General features: G+C 37.4%; 2 protein-coding genes across 3 annotated transcripts in view; one reads left to right on the top strand and one right to left on the bottom strand.

Moving 5' to 3' along the window:
* The window catches only part of LOC107757428 (syntaxin-8-like), a 61,249-nt gene extending 54,602 nt beyond the window's left edge, over positions 1–6,647 (top strand). Inside the window, exon 8 of the mRNA XM_016574898.1 lies at positions 6,120–6,647. Coding sequence (XP_016430384.1) covers positions 6,120–6,184 — 65 coding nt within the window. The 3' untranslated portion in view covers positions 6,185–6,647. The remainder of the gene's footprint in view (positions 1–6,119) is intronic.
* A 2,460-nt stretch (positions 6,648–9,107) lies between these two features.
* LOC107757426 (netrin-1-like) overlaps positions 9,108–20,210 on the bottom strand; it is a 59,826-nt gene continuing 48,723 nt past the window's right edge. For both annotated transcript variants that reach the window (XM_016574896.1, XM_016574897.1), the window contains 3 exons: positions 18,103–18,156; positions 12,070–12,144; positions 9,108–9,842 (listed from right to left, as the gene is read on the bottom strand). In XM_016574896.1, the coding sequence (XP_016430382.1) occupies positions 9,514–9,842; positions 12,070–12,144; positions 18,103–18,156 (458 nt within the window). In that variant the 3' untranslated portion in view covers positions 9,108–9,513. The remainder of the gene's footprint in view (positions 9,843–12,069; positions 12,145–18,102; positions 18,157–20,210) is intronic.

The following is a 20,210-nucleotide window of genomic DNA, read 5'->3' as shown; positions in this document are numbered from 1 at the left end:
TTACTATGCAAGTACACAGGTATTAGGGCCACTTAATATAATGTGGGAACTCATCATTCTAAACCCAGCTTTTAACCCTGGGTAAAGGTACATTTCATACTTGTAATTTAGAATCAGTGTTATAATGTTATGGCTAGGTGCTTAGCAACAGACACCCAACCACGTACCTCATATTCACATGCTTTGAACAGTCATGGGAACACTGTGCGTTGTATACACAGTCAATGTTTGAGGGGAAAATGCCAAAAGGTGACAAAATGCGTCAATTGGAGTGACAAAGAGACTGTTTCATTCTTATATTTATAGTCAGAAAAATCCATTCAGGAAAAACTTGATAGTACAGTCAGCAGTATATGATATGAGGATGTGCAATGCTAGAGCCTTTATGTGAACAAGTTGTGTGCTGCATTTGTCTCGTGAATGAAACTGACACAGCGAATATGCAAATAAGAACGTTAAGCTGGGGTTTAGGAATGTGCAGTGTGAAACATCATCTGAACATTCCGGATTATTTGTTAACTCCGGGTAAATTATGAGCATTGTGAAACGTGAAGCAAGATAACCCAGGATTCAGTTTACCCTGGGTTTAAAATGACCCGGTATTGACCCGGTATTGACTAGTTCAAGTGTGAAAAGCCCTGCTATCACTCTGTGATCTCAAGCTTTCACATGACTTCAGAAGACATATAAACATAATATAGTCTTCCACAGAGGAGGAGTTATTATATATCATTTCTTTCTTTTTGAAGCTTCGAATGCTCCAGTCTGCATGTATTGTAAACGTACGAAAAAGAACGACCAGCACAGTATTTAAATGTTCTTGTATATGTGTTTGGAACAACATTGGGGCTGAGGAAATGATGACAGATATTTCATTTATGGGTGAACTGTTGCTTTAATTGCGTTTTCTGTGATGTGATCAATGACTGCAGCCTCTCAGATTTCTCAAGTGTTGTGCACGCCAACCATGCCTGGAGCGCTTAAATCATTTCACATGTAGCAAATGTTGAAGCATGTCTGCATACTCGAGCAGCAGACACAAAATATCTGTCTTCATTAAGCTCTTCATTAAAGGAATACTCCCCCCAAAAATCCTTTGATTATTTGCTCACCTTCACGTTAGTATTTCAGCAAAATGTCTACGCTGCTCTTTTCTTTGCTGTGAAAGTGAACAGTGATCAGGGGTTGTCAAGCCTGATGCATCTGGACTTGACATATATGAATGGATATAAACATAGGGTTTTATTTATAAAATATTTTTGGAATAACTGAAATTTTAGTCTGTTCCTCACACAAAACTATCATATGGCTTCAAAGACTTACTGAACATACTGTAGCTGTTTGCACTTCCTTTTTGTTCCTTTTTTTCTGGATTTTGACAGCTCCTGTTCACAATATTCTGTATATATTGTATAGTATTCAAAGAGCAGCTTAAACATTCTGCTAAAGATCTCAATCTTCCGCAGAAGAAATGAAGTCATGATTCATCTCTTGTTTTGTTCCATGGAAGAGAGTATGTCATAAGGATTTGAAGCAACATAATGGTGAGTAAATGTTGGCATATGCTCAATTTTGGGTGAGCTAACTCTGTAATGCTGGTGTCTTTGGGGGACGTGAGATGTTCAACAAATCTACTCTCAATACAAACCTTTTTGGTGCCACTGTTTATACACCTGAACATGGCATGATTGTCATTTTGTCATTACTGTTGACAGGTAGACAGTAGAACTTTTCTATCTCAAATTGTCAAGACGTTATTTATTAAATTAGCTCTTTGTAGAAGATGTGGAATTGATCATGAATTAATTTTTATTATGGTCATGGGCATGTGAAGGTTTTCTATAGTGAGAGCCAGTTTGACTACATCACTCCTAATTGTCCTATAAAGATCCATCTTGACTTTTCCTGGGAAATAAATGCATTGCTGCGCTTGGTCCTGCTCCTCTAATGTCACATATAATTCCATTTGTTTGTCCAGAGGACTCTACAGACTCGAGTTTGTTTGCAGATCCCAGAGCCGGAGGCCAAAGTTGCCGAGTTTTGCATTGATTCTCTTTCTCGCTCCTTTATTTCTCTACCCCTCTTCTTCTCGTCCCGCGTCTGCTTTTAACACTTAACCATATTCATGTATTCTGTGAGGGGGGTGAAGGAGGGGTTGATGAATGGAAAAATTCCTCACTGCCTTGTCGTCCGTACCCCACTTTTTTTTTTTGGTCTATTATTTCAACTTGCGTTCCCTGACTCACTTCACTCCTCACGTTTCCCAACTTTGTTTGACACTTGTCTTTGTCTTGTGGAAAGAAAATGTTGAACAAATACGATGCCACAACACTTTTAAAATCTCTCTAGCTGTCTGATCATTGTCTCCTGTGGCCACACAAGGTTTATACAGTATGTCTCTGCTGTATTTGTCTTATTTTCGGACTGTATGGGTGTTTGCTTTATGCTGTATGTTCTAGAAGAGGATATTTTACTTATAGCATCAGTTGTTCTGTTGTATCTGTAAGTGTCTACTAACTTTCTTTCTATTGTCTATTTGAGATTAGTTTATTCCTGCTTTTTTTCCTGTTTATTCCTAGGTTTTGGTGTGTTATATATACACCCTAACCATTTGAATGGTAGTGTATAGATATAAACCATATGACTTCAGCTTAGAATACAACCAACGATTTTTTACATCAGAAATGTGGACTTAAGTAGGGATGCACCGAATATTCGGCAACCGAAATTATTTGGCCGAAAATAGCAAAAAAATGTATTTCGGTGTTCGGCCGAATAAGCGTAAAGGCCGCATAATATGTACCGAACAATGACTAACGCGATCAAATAGAGGCACGCACTAATGCAGCAAACATGTCGGCAGTGTGAAAGTATTTAAAAAATGATAATAATAATTACCCTACAACAGCTCTATTAATACATTTATTATAACATTCACATATAGTGTTAAAATTTGGATCTGTATTATATTCTAATGTTTTAAAAGAAGTCTCTGCTCAGCAACTTATTAATTTTAAGTTAAATTGTGCTTTGTTGGTATAATGTCTGCTAGAATGTAAAAAAAATGTTCAGTGTTAAGTAAGTATTTTTAAATTGTTGTTTTGTAATTTATTTTTTTTATTTGAAAAGCAGGACAAAACAGTAAAAAGCACATTTTGGCAATTTAATTAATGCAATGGTGAAAAAAAAAGCAAAATAGGCCTACATGGTGGAAAAATGTGAAAAACCGTGTTAGGTGTTCAGCCCAGTGTTTCATTTTGTTCGGCTTCAGCCAAGAATTTTCATTTCGGTGCATCCCTAGACTTTAGTACTGCAGTTAATTGCAAATCTGATGTTACTTCATTCGTGTAATTAGTTTTTAATTTGTTTACATTCTACAGCCAAATACTTTACAACCATCCTCTTTGGAAAGATGAAAAAGAAAAAAAGGGCTATTAGGAATAGCATTGGCAGGCAGATGAAAATGATCTGGTCAGAGAGTTATTGAGTAAAATAAAGTTCAGGCCCATCTTATGTTTTGTTCTGAGTGTTCAGGCCCCTGACTATGACAAGTTGAAGTTTAGATCCTCACAGGTCTCTCTTTTTCCCTCGGCTGTGATTTTAAATAAATAAAGGACGCTTGGGAAGAATGCGTGTCCTTTGTTCTGCCCCCTGGGTGGCCACACAGGTCTTCTGCCCTCTGTGCACACTAATCTATTTGTCTAGCAAATATTATTGTTGTCACTGGGCCAGCGTGATTGGGTTACAGAGCTTATTTGATTACTTATAGGACTGTGACAGTTTGGCAGAGGTGAAAAAGAGGAGCAAACAGACAAGCCTGGGTGTGAAGCTCACTTTAAAGCCCAGAAGTCTTGACAGTGTGAATGATGGTTTGTTTTACACAACGTTCTTTAGGCTGCTTTAAATCTGAATGAGATTTCGCCATTTGGCTTTTTATACAGAAAAGATCATGTTCGCTTGGAGAGTAAAATTTTTTCCCCCATCTTGTAAAATGTCTTTCTATGGGTTTACCAGCTCAATGGAAATTGAAGGACCCTTTTTTTTTCTTTTTGATGTTTGATATTTCACTTCTCTTGCCAGTTTTCTGTTAAATAAATGTGGAACTGTCCAGTGGGATAGGGGTCTGTTCACTGAACATCTGACATTGTTCCTAGTCACAGTCAAAATTATTTCCTAACTCACACCCTACCCGCAGCAGGCTTTGGTAGGTTGCTATTTCATAATACCAGTGTAAGGTAGTTCAGCACAGCTTCCTTTTGCCCTGTGCCTGAGTGCAGGCCAGCTGGCGCTATGATCTCCAGTGGGAACACACAGCCACCGAGCCAAACTATGAGAGAAATGTAAACTAAAGTACTGAATCCGACTGCAAATAAAGTACAAGCCAGTGTCCATGACGAACAGTGCATATGTCAAAAATCCTGCCTGATTAGCCGAGATAAGCATGTTTTGAAATGACGTGACAGATGATGGTGCGTCTGCTGTTAGAGAGTTTGCACAAACAAAGGGAGCACTGAAGTTAGATACGCTTGAGACAAGCATAGTCAGAAAATTGTGTGTATTGAAAAAATTTATATGGGTGATCTGAAAATAGAGGAACTCTTCTAGGAGGATTTTAAAGGGAAACAAATATGTTGTGTCATTCTAGTTTTAAAGGATACATTTTAATACAGTACCTGTAAATGATTTTGTTCACTTATACAAATTAAGAATAGGAAAGGTACAATTTCCCAAAATTTATCATTTTATACAAGGTGTTATAATAAGTTCTAAATTCATTAATTATTATAAAATGTAACATTAAAAATCAGAAAAAGTTTACATTTTTAGCTTTTTTCATATCAGCAATATGTTAATAACACAATTGCTCTCTGTAATATTTCTTTCATGCCAAACATTTTAGAAAAAATCTTTTAAAAAAAATTAGGTCAGAAATGTAATTTTAAGATTTTACATCATAATCTGAGGTGTAGATACTGTATTAGAAGTCATTAGCAAACCAGTCAGTTTTTGTACATTTTAATTCAGAAACAATTTATTTGTACTTTTTGAATTTAAACTGATAGGCCTACTTAATTTGTGTTATCCAATAGGCTTGGTTGAGGTTTTGAAGTCAAGACGTGATAAATATTTTAACATTGATTGAAAATAAGTATAATGACAGTTAAAATGAGCCTGCTATTTGATCAATTATCCTGTGTATATTATAGAAGTCCTAACCAGCGTTGATACATCCCAGGGCATGAAAGGCAATTGACAGCAACTAAACAAAGAGTGTATACTTCTATTAAAGAGCTAATAAAACACGGCCATGTTCAATATATCATTAAATTCAATAATTATAAATAATAATTGTAAAACTTTTGTTAGAAGCCTAACTGTAGGCTTGGCTTAAACTCTATAATGTAGAATGTTCAGTCACAGTTCATAGTTGTGGTTTTATTGGCATTTCACAACTTCAAAGGTGTCTCATTTTAGAGTCAGAACTATAAGCTTTGTAAAAGCCGATCTGTAACACATGTAAGACTGTTCTGGCTGATGTCAGTGACTCACAGGGGATGAGACATCCTCTCCGACACCTTCATGGAATTCTCTAGTGACACGGAGTATATGAGAAATTTGACTATCGGAAGAATTAATGAAAGGCAGATGCGTCGCTGAAAGTTTCAGCACATTTTGTTTGTCATTCTCACCATCAGTTAGTGTTGATCTTGAGTTTGAATCAAACACAGGGCTGAGAAGCCCCATCTAGGAGTCATTACTGTGTTTATTTTAATGAGTGATCACTGAAAAATGCAAATAATGAATGGGATAAAATGAATAAACCATTTAAATTATAGTAAGGCATTTTTGAAGTGTTTCAGGAAGTCAAACATGTCGATTACATTATGTTTCTCTGAAAAAACAGATTGTAGTCGCAGAGGATAAACAACAGATTTCTAAAGTTTTTGCGGTGCAGCTGGTAAGGGATGCACATGTGCTAAAGATCAGTCGTGTTTTTGCATGGCAAATGATGAATTTAAATGTGCACACACACGACTATTGACTGTGAGGGCATCTTCTACTCAAAGAGCGTGAAGTTGTTTGTTCATTCAGATGTTTTGTGTGTGTTTTTGAATCAGGAATGCTGGTGGTGATCGTTCTTCTCCTCATCGCCATCATTGTCGTGGCTACTTGGCAGAATTAATGAAGAGGATGTTTCTGAAGAGAAGACGGCACATATACGGACTGCAGAGACGGTTAGAAAAGCCGTCTGAGGTGAACGAGAGATACTCAGCTTTCAAACAGGCTGTATGTGTAAACACACATCTCTAAACCCCTCTCCTGTCCACTTTTATGAAAATAATGGAACCCATGACTGGGTTAAAGCCAAGAAATGGACCACTATGAAGAACTAAAATTCTTAGCTCCTCAGATAATGATCAAAGTAGGATTCGGAATGGAAGGAAAAATAGAAAAGAGCTTTGAAAGCTTTTGAATACTATGAATATAACCATGAGTTCGAGATGCTCCAAGGAGGGAAAACCTATTTAAATTCTTTGTTTGGCAGTGAAGAAAATTATCCATATCCATCCTGTGAGTCACAAAGCAATACAAAAATATATGTATATACAGTATAATTAAAATTTATGATCTCTTCTCTTTCATTATCCGCTAAACTAGATTTACAGTTCAGATTCTATTTCGTAAGTATTTTTTTTTTCATTAACACTTTTCTGTAAATAGTTTTTAGCCTGAAAATGTGACGGTTAGAAATTCTAATAAATGTAGTTAACACAGCATGGTCTCAGCGTTTTTTTTTTTTTTTGGTAAAATCTTAAATTTGTTATTGTCTCACATGTTAGTGCTGATGATATATATATATATATATATATTTTTTTTTTTTTTACATTTGTCACGGTTGTTCTTATTTCCTTAAATCTTTACCGTAATAACTTAATAAACAAATCTTAATTTATTACTTTTTTAAAACCAAAATTATATGCAGGGACAAAAAATGAAAAGGCACACTAGTAATGTTTTGAGATTTTATTCAAAATGAATGCTGAATGTAGTTCTACCAGGTTGGTGTTCCAGTAGTTATCTTCCCCTTTGGATTTTAATCACAACCATCTAAACAACCACAAAAAAAATTCACAATGTCTTGTGTCATTAAATATTTTCTTATAATAACCATAATATATTAGTATGCATTGTAAAACAATATTGCAGACGTCTTGTATTTGCCACAGCTAAATTTACAATTCATAATATGAACAAGAAGCAATGTATGGAAGGTCTGCTCGTAATGTCAAATACAGGAGCCATCTTTCCACTGCTGCGAAAAGTAAAAACTGAACATAAATTTACATCATTGGAATACTTAAAATAAAAATGAGTGTGCACTAAGATACTGAGTGCCAAACAAAATACATGTAGATGTGGTATTACGAATATTGTTTGGAACCGGTAAATACAACAAATGTATAAATATCTGTATGTCATACATTGTGTACATTTACAAGAAGTAATCATTAAGTAAAGATGATAATTACTGCACACGTAAACCGTTCATCAAATCCGTTTTTTTTTTCTCTCTCTCTCTCTTTTTTTTTTCATTTGATGCTGAAACGATCAGTTCTTGCTGTTTATTTTCTTACTGATCTGTGAAGGACTGACCACACAAGAAAACGTCAAGTGACCCTCAAAGATCAGTGCAAAAGCTGTACTTTAGAGAACGTCCGTCTCATTAGTAACAAGAGTACAGTAGAAAAACCATTACGCCTATGGGATGTCCCCACTTTTCACAAAAACAAACCTGTGTCTGTGTGTATGAGCAGCGTTTCTCACAGTGAAGAGAATTCTCTATTGTAGCGAAACATTACTGTACATGCATTCCTACATTCACAGACCCTAATGAACATGGACATTTTAAAGGAGAGATGCTGTTGCTTTACAAAACTAAATGCTAGTTAATGAATACTAGTTAAAGGTAATTCGTACACTTCTAAATACTGTTTTACACACAAGGAAAAATATTAACTGTACACACCATTCTACCAACACTTTCAGGACTCACGGAAAGGCCTGTTTATACAGTGGACTCGTCGCACTGAAGTTCTGTTTTAACAAAAGGACATCATCATCCATGTCTGGACTATAAACAGTTGAATCAGAGCATCAAATGGAGCAAGAAATGATGTTTGTATTTAGAGTCATCTGCCTCAGTCATCATGTCTTATACAAAAATATACATGGTGGTTTTATTCCAAGTTCAAAAATAATTGTAAATCCATGCTAATAATTTTAGCTAATAATTATACAAGCATGCTATTACGTTTTTTATAGATCTTAAAACAGTTGTCAACACTTATGAGTACAGAAATGTGGCATGACTCACGACACATGACTTAAACAGAAAATAATAATAATTCTACCAAATATTTGTGTCCGTTGAAGAGAACGGGCACTACTTTAAAAATGTACAAAGCTTCTTTTCAGCAACTGTTAGGTGATTCTTTCACCTTTGAATTAGCGAACTGTGGGCCACCACCAACAAAAAGGCAGCCTGAAACATGTACATTAAACAGACACCTTGATTTGCTTTTGTTGTTCATTTGCTGGGACAGTTTCAGAGTCTGTCGTGATCTGGGTAAAACCCAGCAGCACCAGTCTTCAAAGATTAGTAGTGTTATTTGAAATATTATACATGTTACACTGTACAAGAGCTTGTCTATGCTGTCCTTTTCATTCTGTTTGCATCTGAATTCAATGATAAACCGCTCATCGAAAATTGCAACAATAATTGAATGAATAATTCTAAAAACAATATGCACAAATATATGCATAAAATTGTGTTTTTCATGCAGGTTGTTACAAAGTGATACTTTTTAAAACTACTTTCCAGACCTTGAAAAAAGAATATTTTAAATTGGCTTAAGAAGAGCAAATTAGTTTTGATATCTGTCATATTAAAAATTCCTACCGAAAACAGAATTTTGAAATTTTTGTAATGTTGGCATCTCAGATGCCATTATGCATTATGCATAAGTTAGAGCATATGAATTATTAAACGCTAAAGCTCATTAATAAAAATGTTTTATTTTTGTAAATTAAGAACTGTTACTTTATTTATTTATTTATTGCTGTAAAAATGTTCTCCGATTTTTGATGCATCAATCCCCAGGTTGTTTTTAGAATATTGATTATGGCTTAGTCTGATTCTCAACCAGACTGAAACGGTCCAAAATGGATCTGAAAGCCATTTAACATAAAATACCTTTCTTTATGCTGGACACAGGTGCAAAATTGGCAAACAAATCTTGAAGGAAACAAATAAGAAATGAAAACTGCATCGTGAACTCCTTCACACGTTCCTATTTAAAAAAAAAAAAAAAAGTTAATCTTTATTCAAAGCAGTGGTGCCAAGTCCCTCTTGTTTCTTCTCTTCCTTTCCCTTATCATCTTTTCATCCACCACTCGTCTGTTGTTTCTCTGTCCAGTTCTTGATGACAACCTCTTTCCTTTTCAACCTCACTATGCTTTCTTGCATTTTCCTTTCTTCTCCCGCTGCTGAAACTTCCGTAGTCTTCGAGCCCAAGTGTCCCTCCACTGAATGACCAGACTGCCCTTGTCTGCCACGACACCGCTTTGTCCAGGGGAATCCTCATCGTTGCCCAGCAGCAGGTACTTTTTTCCGGGCTTGATCTTCGGGCACTTGCAGGCCACATCCTTTGCTCTGACCCACAAAAACTGATCTCCTCTGCGGATTCGGCTTTCACCCTGTTTGTAGACAGAGATGATGTTGACGGTGAACTTCCACCATTCGCTGGCTTTTTCTGCCTTTAGGACGTGGACCTGAACAGCTTGTAGAATAACAGAAAATGCGAAACAGAATTAGCTACTTTTCCTGTATTAATACAGATGGGCGACATTATATTTTAAGCGGTTTCAGCAGTGTCCTGTGGTGTTTAAAATGACTTCATTTGATTCAAATAGAAACGTTCAAAACGTTAACGTTTAAAACTACTTTAGACAATATGAATTGAGAAACTACACGGAATATTGTTGTACTTTTTAAAACTCGTTTCGTCATATAGCAGGACCACTGAAATTAATCTGTGAATGGACCAAAAAAAAAAAAAAAAGGTTAAACATGTTTAAACTTGAAATTTGGCCATTTGCACAACATATATAAATGTACATGTTCTTTTATATACACAATGAGGCCTGAAAGTCTGAGACAACTAGTGTTTATATATATATATATATATATATTTAATACAAATGTTTCTATTACAAATTATATTATCAGCACAAAAGTTGAACTGAAAAATGCTAATTAATTTACTATTAATTAGTAACTAATAAACTATTTCTTCTTTTTCATTTTTAATCCCTTTTTTGTTACTGCTGTTGTTTTAAAATGTTCAAATTCCTAAATTTTTTGTCTATTAATTTCCAGGTTTAAATTACATTTTAAATTGCAGTTTCTGTGTGTGGTCTTAGACTTTTGGACCCCACTGCATATGTAAATTTGATCCTAAAATATTTGCTGCATAAATACATATACATACACTGTGCCATAAAATGTGCCGTGTGCCTAAATTAACAGCCACGGCTGAAATGATATTTCTCCTGCGTGTTCAGAGTCTGGCTCTGATTCTGATTAATTCGTTTGTATCGTCTCGTTTGCCTCAGCAATGCAGGTCAACCTTCAGTTTAAAGTGCTTTCAAATAAATCATGTAACTCAAACCTCGCCACAGTTTGAGATTCCTTGCAAGTGTGAATCCTCAAAATCTGCTTGAACTGCCTGTAGACTCATGCTGTTCCCCTTTCATTATTAATAGCCTTCAAGGTGCTTTGTAAGGTGACTTTGACAAAAAAAAAAAAGACACCTTACAAAAAAGGCAAAACAGACAGATTTAATTTCGTCTGCGTAATGCTTTGCGCTTGACTAAGACTGAGGCTGTATCATGCAGGTTAATGGTTGGTGGTCTATTTATGTATCTGTCCCTTTACATACTTTCCTCAGTATTTTAAGGCTAGAATTCACGTTTTTCACAAGTTTCCTTTATTACCATTTATAAGGATCCCTTTTGACATTTACACACAGCTTCCCACTAGACTAAGCTTAAACTTCTCATTTGTATCAGGTGCCAGGATTTCCAAAGTTCTTTAATAGCTAAAAAAAAAAAAGGAGATTAGAACAGACCAAATGCTTCAGATGTGTTTTAAGTTAAATAAAAGAGAAAAAAAGAAACAATAGAAACAAGAAAATTCTGTCATGTTGTTTCAAAATTGTATGACTTTGTTTCTACTGTGGAACACAAAAGGTGAATGTTTGAAGAATATTATTGCAGTTCTCTTCCATATAATGAAAGTAAATGAGTGATTGATTGAAGTGGTTCATATGATTTGTTAATAATATTCCAAATCGTCTGATGCCGAGCAATAGCTTTGTGGAAGTAAGTGAAATTTAAGCTGTTCACTAAAAATCTTGATATCCAGTCTAGCTCTCCTTAACTTGTTCCTAAGAAACACGGCAATGTGCGATTCATGAGCTACTCATTCTTTAGGGTCTGATCTTTTCGACGAAATGCTTAATGCAGTTCACACGACCGTTCTGAATGATTTGTTCAAGAATAGCACTCCTCTGACTCTCAAGCTCACTTCCTCAATGATTCACAGCAGTTCACAGCTTACTGGAGAGGAAGGTTACCAGGAAATAACGACTAATTTTGATCAGTTTCCCACTCTAAATTGTTATATGACTTCAGAAAGCTTAAAATATAGAACAGAGCCCGTCACACTGCCATAGCTTGATCCGCTTTGGGCTCAAATACCTGCTGGGCTGTCCGTCAACGCAGCCTCCCCTAAACCCCTCACTGATAGCCTTTCCTCCTGTTTGATCCTTTGACTTTCTTCTTGAAAGCCCTAAGTAAGCCATCACTACAATATACCAACACTGAGGGGGCTCGAGGGAATTCGGCTTTAGACGAAGAATAAAAATGTTGTCGAGGGCAAGGATTTGAGCCACCTGCATAAATGTGGGAGTGCGGTACGGAGTTGTGTGCACTTTTCTCACTCACCGTAATCTTTCTTGCAGTACTTCTTCATATTGATCTTCAGCTTGCCTTTGGAAGCCTTGCAGTAGGATTCACAGTCTAAATGTGGAAGTTAAAAGAAGAAAGGAAGGGCAAAACAACACAATTAAAGAATGTAAAAGAGGGAACATTGTCAAAAAAGAGACACTTCTGCAAACTACACATCTATCCTAAAGTGCTGGCCTGTTGTGACACCCATCTGCCCAGTTTAATTGTGAGGCTGTAATAGGGCTTGTGAGACATTCAGCAAAGTGTCTTTTGCTCCTTAGAAAAGCAGGAGACAAAAGGTCCCTCTCGTTCTGCTCTCTGGATGTCTGGACCCTCCCCTGCTCTGACGGGAGACCTCTGAGGCCAAGCGTATTGTGCCACCCAGCGATTTTTTTTTTTTCAGCTCCATGCTAATTTCTCACCCTTGTCTCCACTGGCACGGCCCTGATGGGCCTGATTAGGGCTTTTTGAATCATGACTCCTCCCTCCCGGTCCTGTCGACTCACCCTGTACGTCTGTCATAATGCCACCCTCCCCCACCGCAACCCCTGAAGACCATTTCAACCTTTGGCATTCAGGGAGGTGGCAGTGAAGGGGGAGCAAGGGTTGTCCGAGCACAAAGGGAGGTCAGGGGGGAAATTTGTAGTGCACAAAGCGTTTAAAAAGCTTGTTGTGTGTAAAAATAAAGAAGAAACGTGGCGTTTCAGCCAAGAAGCGCAAGAGATTTGGTTCAGATTGCAGGACCTTTTTAGCAAACCCAGATAAAGAACTAAACCGAAAGCGAGTTGCGCCTTCAGTTGCTGTACACGGACACGATTAATTCATTAAAAAACACCTCTTTGGAGCATGCAGATGTTTAAATAGAGAAGATTTCTCTTGCCATTCCCCTTACGCCCCACACATTGTCATGGGCTTCTTTTAGTGGATGGATGGAATGAGAAGACGGAGGAGGGGGAGAGAAAAACCTTTCAGCTCGCCTGCATATGAACAAACTTCATTGTTTCAGCCGACCCTCGCTCCATGCCTGCCTTTTACTTTCTTTTGGACTCGCTATTCTCTCTGTGTGAATGAGGTTGCCCTGGCAACGAAAGAATCAGAAAAAAATGCCCGTGAAAGTAGTTGCTCCGAAGTGGTTGCACGAGGGACTCCGAGGTGGGGTTGGGCGAGTCAAACCGTGCACACTGTAGATTGGAAATGGCAGAGAAACTGTAACCGAAATGAAATTGAGAGTCCATAGTGTGGCAGCTTCATTTCCATTTAAATGAAGACTGTAGAGCAACTGCTTTGTTTTCCTATAACCCTGTTTAATGCCATCACGATTCTTCCCTTTGAAAGCCATCATTTCTCATTAGCTCTCCTTTAAGGAGGTGACGAGCACCTTGAGATTCCTATTTAAACATCTCGTCCCCCGCAGCAAGGAGAAATGTTCTCATTGTGCCCCCTCTTGAGTTAGGGGAAGTAGGGTTAGCTTGCCATCCCGTCATGATGCTCCCACAGAGACCAGTGTCACCTTAATGGATGTTTTTCCTGCAGTCTTTTCAAGCGAAAGCTGTGTACGAGAGATTTTGGCACCACGTCCAGTGGCGCTGTTAGCGGTGCCAGTGAGTAAAAGGAAGCTGCGTGTAAGTTTGAATGTGAGGCTTGTTTGACACTGAAGAATGAGTGGAGGGCACCGGTTACACGCTGACTGTGGGGGACCCCTGTGGGGAAACATTAGTGGACGAAGTCTCTCCGTTGCTAGATGTCGAGGGAAGTTGTTGGTCTGGAGATTCAGCGGAGAACAACTTTTCGCCTAATGAGTCTGTGCTATTCAGCTTCACTCAGCACTTCTGAAAAGCCTTGACATCTAACACTGACAGTCTAACCTGCTGGGTCTTTTGGCGCTTGAGGACGGCCAGACACTGTATTCTGTTGTTAGCAAAAAGAGCCTAAAGCTGACCTGAGGTCTGTTTCCAGTCGGACCTCTGATGGAATGGACAATGCTAATGGGCGCATCTCAGGTCTGGGAACTGTAAAAATGAGGTGTGAATGAGCGCACAGGGGGAAGGCTTTCTCTGTGTGGAATGAGACTGATTGAGAAACAAATTGCTGCAAATAAAGCATGTAATTAGATTATAGCCAGAGCCCCAAGCTCCCACTGGGGCAGGGACTCAATGGGCGAGCTGGGTCTGTTCCAAAGGGAACTGCTTTTTTTTTCTCCTTCCCTCTCAACCTCTCAAAATATCCTTCTCGTTTTCTGTCGTTCTTTCATTCCATTCAGGACTTTGAGAGAAAAATAGCGGTCTCCCGAACTCTGACAATGGTTTAAAGAAACAGACCAGACAGCGCGTGCGGTTTTAATTCAGGGTTTGTTTTGGTCACGGCAGCATCGCTCTAATGGGGAGAGAATGGGTAGAAATCAACTTCATTACTGTAAATGAAGCCCGGAGATGTGTGGGGACCATCGGCAACACTCGAAATCTGACAATGCGAAATCGGAGAGAGGAGAGGCCAGCTTTAAATTAGACGAGAGCTTTGCATTCCTGATGAGACACTGATTCAACACTATTCCCTCTCTTTCTGTCTCTCTCCAATTCTCACTTTCCCTCCCTCTATCTCTCACTCACTCCCCTTTTTTGTTCATTCCTTTCATAATCACTAGGAGCCTCGTTGAATTCTATGGGGCCATTTGGTCTTAAAAGGGTGATAGTGTTAAAGGGATAGTTCACCCAAAAATGAAAATTCTGTCATTATTTACTCACCCTTGTGTCACTGTACAACTTTCTTTCTTTCCTGTCAGGAAAAAAAGGCATGGTTTGGGTCTGTTTGTTTTCACATCGGGTAAAACTACTGTCTCATAGTTAAACTTTAAGGTACAAATATACCCTTCGGGGATAGAAAGGCCAGTTTTCAGTGAATACAATTTGATTTCAGTGATAAATTTCAGTTTGTTCTTCATGCAAAACTATGTACAAACAAATCTATTATAATGCACATACAGTAGTCATATGGAAGACTATATATATATATATATACAGCATATTATAGTGCTTTTTGCCATTTTGGAGTTTGACGGTTCCAGTTCCTAATCACTTTCAATTTATTATTCAAACTTTTTTTTTTTTAAGATAATAATATACATTTGAAACAACATGAGGGTGAGTAAATACAGACTTATCCTTTTAACTGGTTATGTAAAATATTACCGTTATTTAAGAAAAAAATTTTGAGCAGTCCCCACAGTACAACAACTGAATATCTACACATCCATGCAAATAATGACTGTAAAAACAACAGGCGCTGATCTCCTAATGCAGGTTTGTAGAGACATCTCTGTCAGTCATAGCTGAGTGTGTGTCTGAGGGATTATGCAGGGGTCTTGGGAGTGGTGACTCACACCATGCATGACCTCGCCACACAATATGTGTTTTGTCTGAGCCGAGCAACCAGAGGTATTCGCAATGCATTCCTCCCCTCCATGTGGCAGTGCTGAAGACATATTAATATCCTTCTTCTCCTCTCCTCCCTTGACTTTCCTTCTGTCCTCCTGCCATTCCCCTATTTCATTCTCATAGACACCTGCTACACAGCTGCCTGCCCCACCCTTCTGTACAAGAACGTACAGGTTCTCTCTCTGTCTCTCTCTCATTCGCAGTCTTTCTCGGTCTGAGTGGGCAACTGCTACAGAGAAGGGTGGAGGTGCCCTGATAAGAACATCTGTTTGCAATCATCTATTGGATGAGGTCATATTTTTCTGCCGTATTGCGCTATCCTGAGGTGAGCTTTGGGCCCGGAGTGAAGGTATAATGCATGCGGTCCCATAGCAGGATGTGTGGGTGGTCTGGAGCGTCCATTTTGATGGGGGCACTCAAATATGTCTGTCCTGTGCTCCACCTCTCCATCAGCTTGATTTGGAATGCTGCACTTCTCATGGAGGGTTGCTCTCAAAACCAGATGGGTCAAGCGATTTAAGGGCTCAAAATCAGCAGTGCCCCCTTGACTGGATTAAAGGTCATGCAATCTTTGCAAATAAATTAAGTTTTAAAAATATGTAGATTTTGAAATATAACTGGACAAACGTATTCCATTAAGTGATTAGAAAGGGTGTACTTCATACATTTTCTGACCATTTAATTAATGTCACCTTTATTTTTTGAACTAAACTTCAGAAATTATTTCTAATTTTAGTCATAAAAAACAAAAAACAAACAAACAAACATGATAGCTGCATCGTATTAGTATTTTCGTAAAAAAGAAACAGCTAAAATGTGACAAATGGTGGTGACAAAACAAACAAGCAACAAATAAAAAAATATGAATAAACAGTTATTTTACCGTATATTAATATTGCATATAAACAAATTATCGAGTTTTAAAATAATTGTTCAGCACTCTTTCTTTACAAAAACACTAAGACAGGCATAATGCAGTTTGCATATCTTACATTTTAATAATTAAATAAACATAATATCTACATTGTACCAGTCTTAGTATTTATATTAGATAAACGACGGTGACAAATAAAACAAACAAACAAAAAATATATATATTTTCATATTAATATAAAAATATATACAATTAGCCTAATATATAGAGATTTTTTTTTTTGTTCAGCGCTGCTTTACCTTTTTCTTTTTTTAGAAAAATACTAAGTCAAGCACAATGCAAGTTTAGTTTTACACATGCGCTGCCATATGCTTTAGGGTCAGGCCATGACAAATGGAAACACATTGTGGTAAATGGGTTAAACTTTTCCCTCCGCTTTGCCTATTTGTTTATTTTGCATGGGTAACACCCACTATCTCAAATCATTGATAGTCCATTAAAGAAAGTCCATTTTCACAGTGCAGTTCTGACATTTGGCATGAGCCAAACTACCATGAAACACAGAATTGGTTTCAGATGGGCTAGAGAGAGTGAGTCGGTATTTTAGGACAAAGGAGGAAGAAATGTAGAGAGAATAAAAGACGGTAGAAGAAAAATGTTGGGGTAGAGAAAATATCCCAGAGAAGAATGAAATGAGGTCCACCAGAGAGAGAGAATACCAGCAGCTCTGCTGTCAATCTTATCTGTCAGTAAAGCATTAGAGGTCTGCGACGATCAACCAACAGCTGCAAAGATTTTTTGCACGCTAGAATTCCTCTGTCCGTGAGAATGACGAATATTTCTTCAACAAAAACTTTTCCATACGGGCAAACTAAAGTATGTTCACTCTCTATGTTGAAAAAAAAAAAGGAAACTGATGGCTCAGGGAAGAAAACTCGGGAAATTAAACATCTGATCAGGAGACACAGTCTGTAATTGCAAGAAATTTTAGGGAAGCATTTGTATATTTGCGGACAGTGTTTTACTGTCTGGTGCTAAATGAAATCATTTGGCAGGCATGGACGTTAAGTCTGACATTCTGCTTACTTTTAGACGTATTTATAAAACATCTGCGGCAAGAACGAACATGTCAAGGGATGTAACTGTAAAAATAGATCCCCCTAAAAATGTTTTGCATTTCCTCTTCCATGAGTTTAGGGTGAATAAAATCCCACTTCACGCTCAAAAACAAGGAAAAACTTAAAATCAGCGAATCAATAAGAATGAGCCCCCATAAAAACGAGTTCTCAATCATCACTATAAGACACTAATAAGTGGCCTATCCAAACATGATTCGAAAGGAACCTTTACAAACTGCTAGCATTTTTGAATAGTGAGCAATTCAGTCTGTGGTTTCTGACATCAGGTGTATTCTTGCTTAAAGGGGTCATATGATGCGATTTGAGGTGTTCGGCCAATCACAACGCACTGGATAGTTGGTTAATCAGAGCACACCTCGCTTTTCAGACCGATTAGTTTTGTAAAAATCGACGCGTTTCAGAAAGGCGGGGCATAGAGGAGAAACAATAATGTACAGTATGTGGAAAATAATGTGTTTTTTGAACCTTAAACCGCATAAACACATTTCATTACACCAAATACACAAAATAATGTTCTTTTTAGCAGCATCATATGACCCCTTTAAACAATATTCTTCTCATATGAGACTAAGATCAGTTAACTAACCTGAAGGTTCCTCTGTGCTGCTTGCAGTGGTAGTTGGTGGAGCAATAGGAATTTCTGTTCCAAAAAAGAGAGCACAGTTAGCAAAACAAATAAATAAGCATAAGTTAAATTAAAATTAAACAATAGTTACAATTTAAGATCAATATAAAAATAAATATTAGATTATACAGACAATTTATTGCTACTAATTTGAACCATTTAAACTCCGAAGATACTGGTTTAACATTAGAAATCCATTTGCAAAACGTTGGTTCACAAAAGGGCATACAATTTGCTCAACTACTCCATTTGTATCCCTCTTTTGCTGTTATGAAAAACAGTGAGATACATGTCCAAGACTTGATTCTTTCATTCTTCCTTCCATGACCTTTTCATGAATGGAGGGAAGTTTACACTCAGTAAAACCATGCATGATGAAATACCTTTTCAACAAAGTGACTGAATTCATAAAAGTGGTAAAAAATAATAATAGTCTTTTGCTATATTGGAACATAAATATGCAAGAAGAAAAGGCAGTTACTGCCATGAGCACAGAACAAAAAGAGGACTGAAACAGCTTGAGCGTACTAAGAGAAATATGAAGAAGTTGATAAGAGTGCTTATGTGCCCTGTGAAGCTGGTGGACAAGCATGCAAAAAAGAGCCATTTGAAGGAAGAAAGAATCAAGTCTTCTGATTTAAAAATAAATAAATGAAATAAATCATGAATGATCTTCATCATGTGGTGGGGTTCAAAAATGTGTTTATGCTCTTGTTGAACTGTGACCCTAAGAAATTGTGCAGAGCCAAAATATGTTTTTGTTTCTTTTATGGTGCTTCGGCCAGTAAACGAGGCTTTAATAATGATATCACTCTGTAATGTTACTTATTTTGGATGACATATCAAATCTTAAAATAATTCAAAACATTATTTAATCATTTAGGCTTTGGACAAAAGCACACATGCCATATTGAGTGCTTTAATGTAGAGTTCAATAAAGAATTACCATTACAGCTACCAAAGATTATGGGCACTGTACAATGATACACGTTTTCTGTGGTGGTCTTACTTCCTCTATCAGCACTACACATCTTGGGCTCTGCTTGGTGAACATGGGAACGAGTTTAATGCCAAATTAAAAATTACAGTGCAAGCCTGTTATAAATATTTGAATCCTACGGATTTATGGTCTTCAGAATAAGAGGACATAATAGTATGTGTAGCCAAGACTTCCTCGTGTTAAACTGAGCTTGGCATGGATTCAGATGGTGCTTAAAATTTATATGGGCTATTAAAATAAAAACCGATTATTTCACAATTATGAGAGAAACTAAATATGTTCAGTTCAATTACCACAGTGTCCACCTTTCCAAGTTTCACACATCAGTGCTTGTGTCTTTCCCAAGAAAATCAAAGATATATGATTCCAAAAAGTTATAGGTTGAATTTACTCTGCTAAACTCCCCGCCAAAAAAATTCTCCAGAGCTATTTCTTTTTTTCCAAATGTTTTGATATCCAAGCGTTGTTTCGTCGACAAAAGCACCAATTAAACAGTTTCGAATGCAAACACCCGTGATGGTTAATATGTTTGCTTCATTCATTACCATGCAGTGAAGATGCTTTTAAACTTTTGCGATCTTTAAAAGCAATCTTAAGACTCTTCAAATGTCATTATTTCACTGATTTGGTCCATGAAGTAAAGAAAGCAGAATTTAAAGAATGGCAGGTGATAATCCTGTGGAATGACCTTAAAGGGTTAGTTCACCCAAAAATGAAAATTAGCCTGTGTTTTACTCACCCTCGAAGCATCCTAGGTGTATATGACTTTCTTCTTTCAGACGAATCCAGTCGGAGTTATATCAAAAAATTTTCTTTGATCTTTCAAGCTGTTTAATGGCACTCAGCAGGTGTTGCAGTTGAACAGTCCACAAGTCGTCAAATAAAGCTTGCGCATTCATAATAAAACGTGCCACAGACGGCTCCGGGGGATGAATAAAGGCCCCCTGTAGCAAATCCATGTATTTTTTAAAGAAAAGTATCCATATTTCAAACGTAATAAACACTTTTCTCTCACTTCCGCTGACTGTCATACACTGAAGCAGTTCCGGCGGATGACGCAGCACGTATG

Source organism: Sinocyclocheilus rhinocerous, unplaced genomic scaffold (assembly GCF_001515625.1).
Source record: "Sinocyclocheilus rhinocerous isolate Xijiao unplaced genomic scaffold, SAMN03320098_v1.1 scaffold1134, whole genome shotgun sequence".
In the NCBI taxonomy this organism is placed as follows: domain Eukaryota; kingdom Metazoa; phylum Chordata; class Actinopteri; order Cypriniformes; family Cyprinidae; genus Sinocyclocheilus; species Sinocyclocheilus rhinocerous.
Note: the sequence above shows the minus strand (reverse complement) of the source record. Positions and strands in the feature narration are given on the sequence as shown.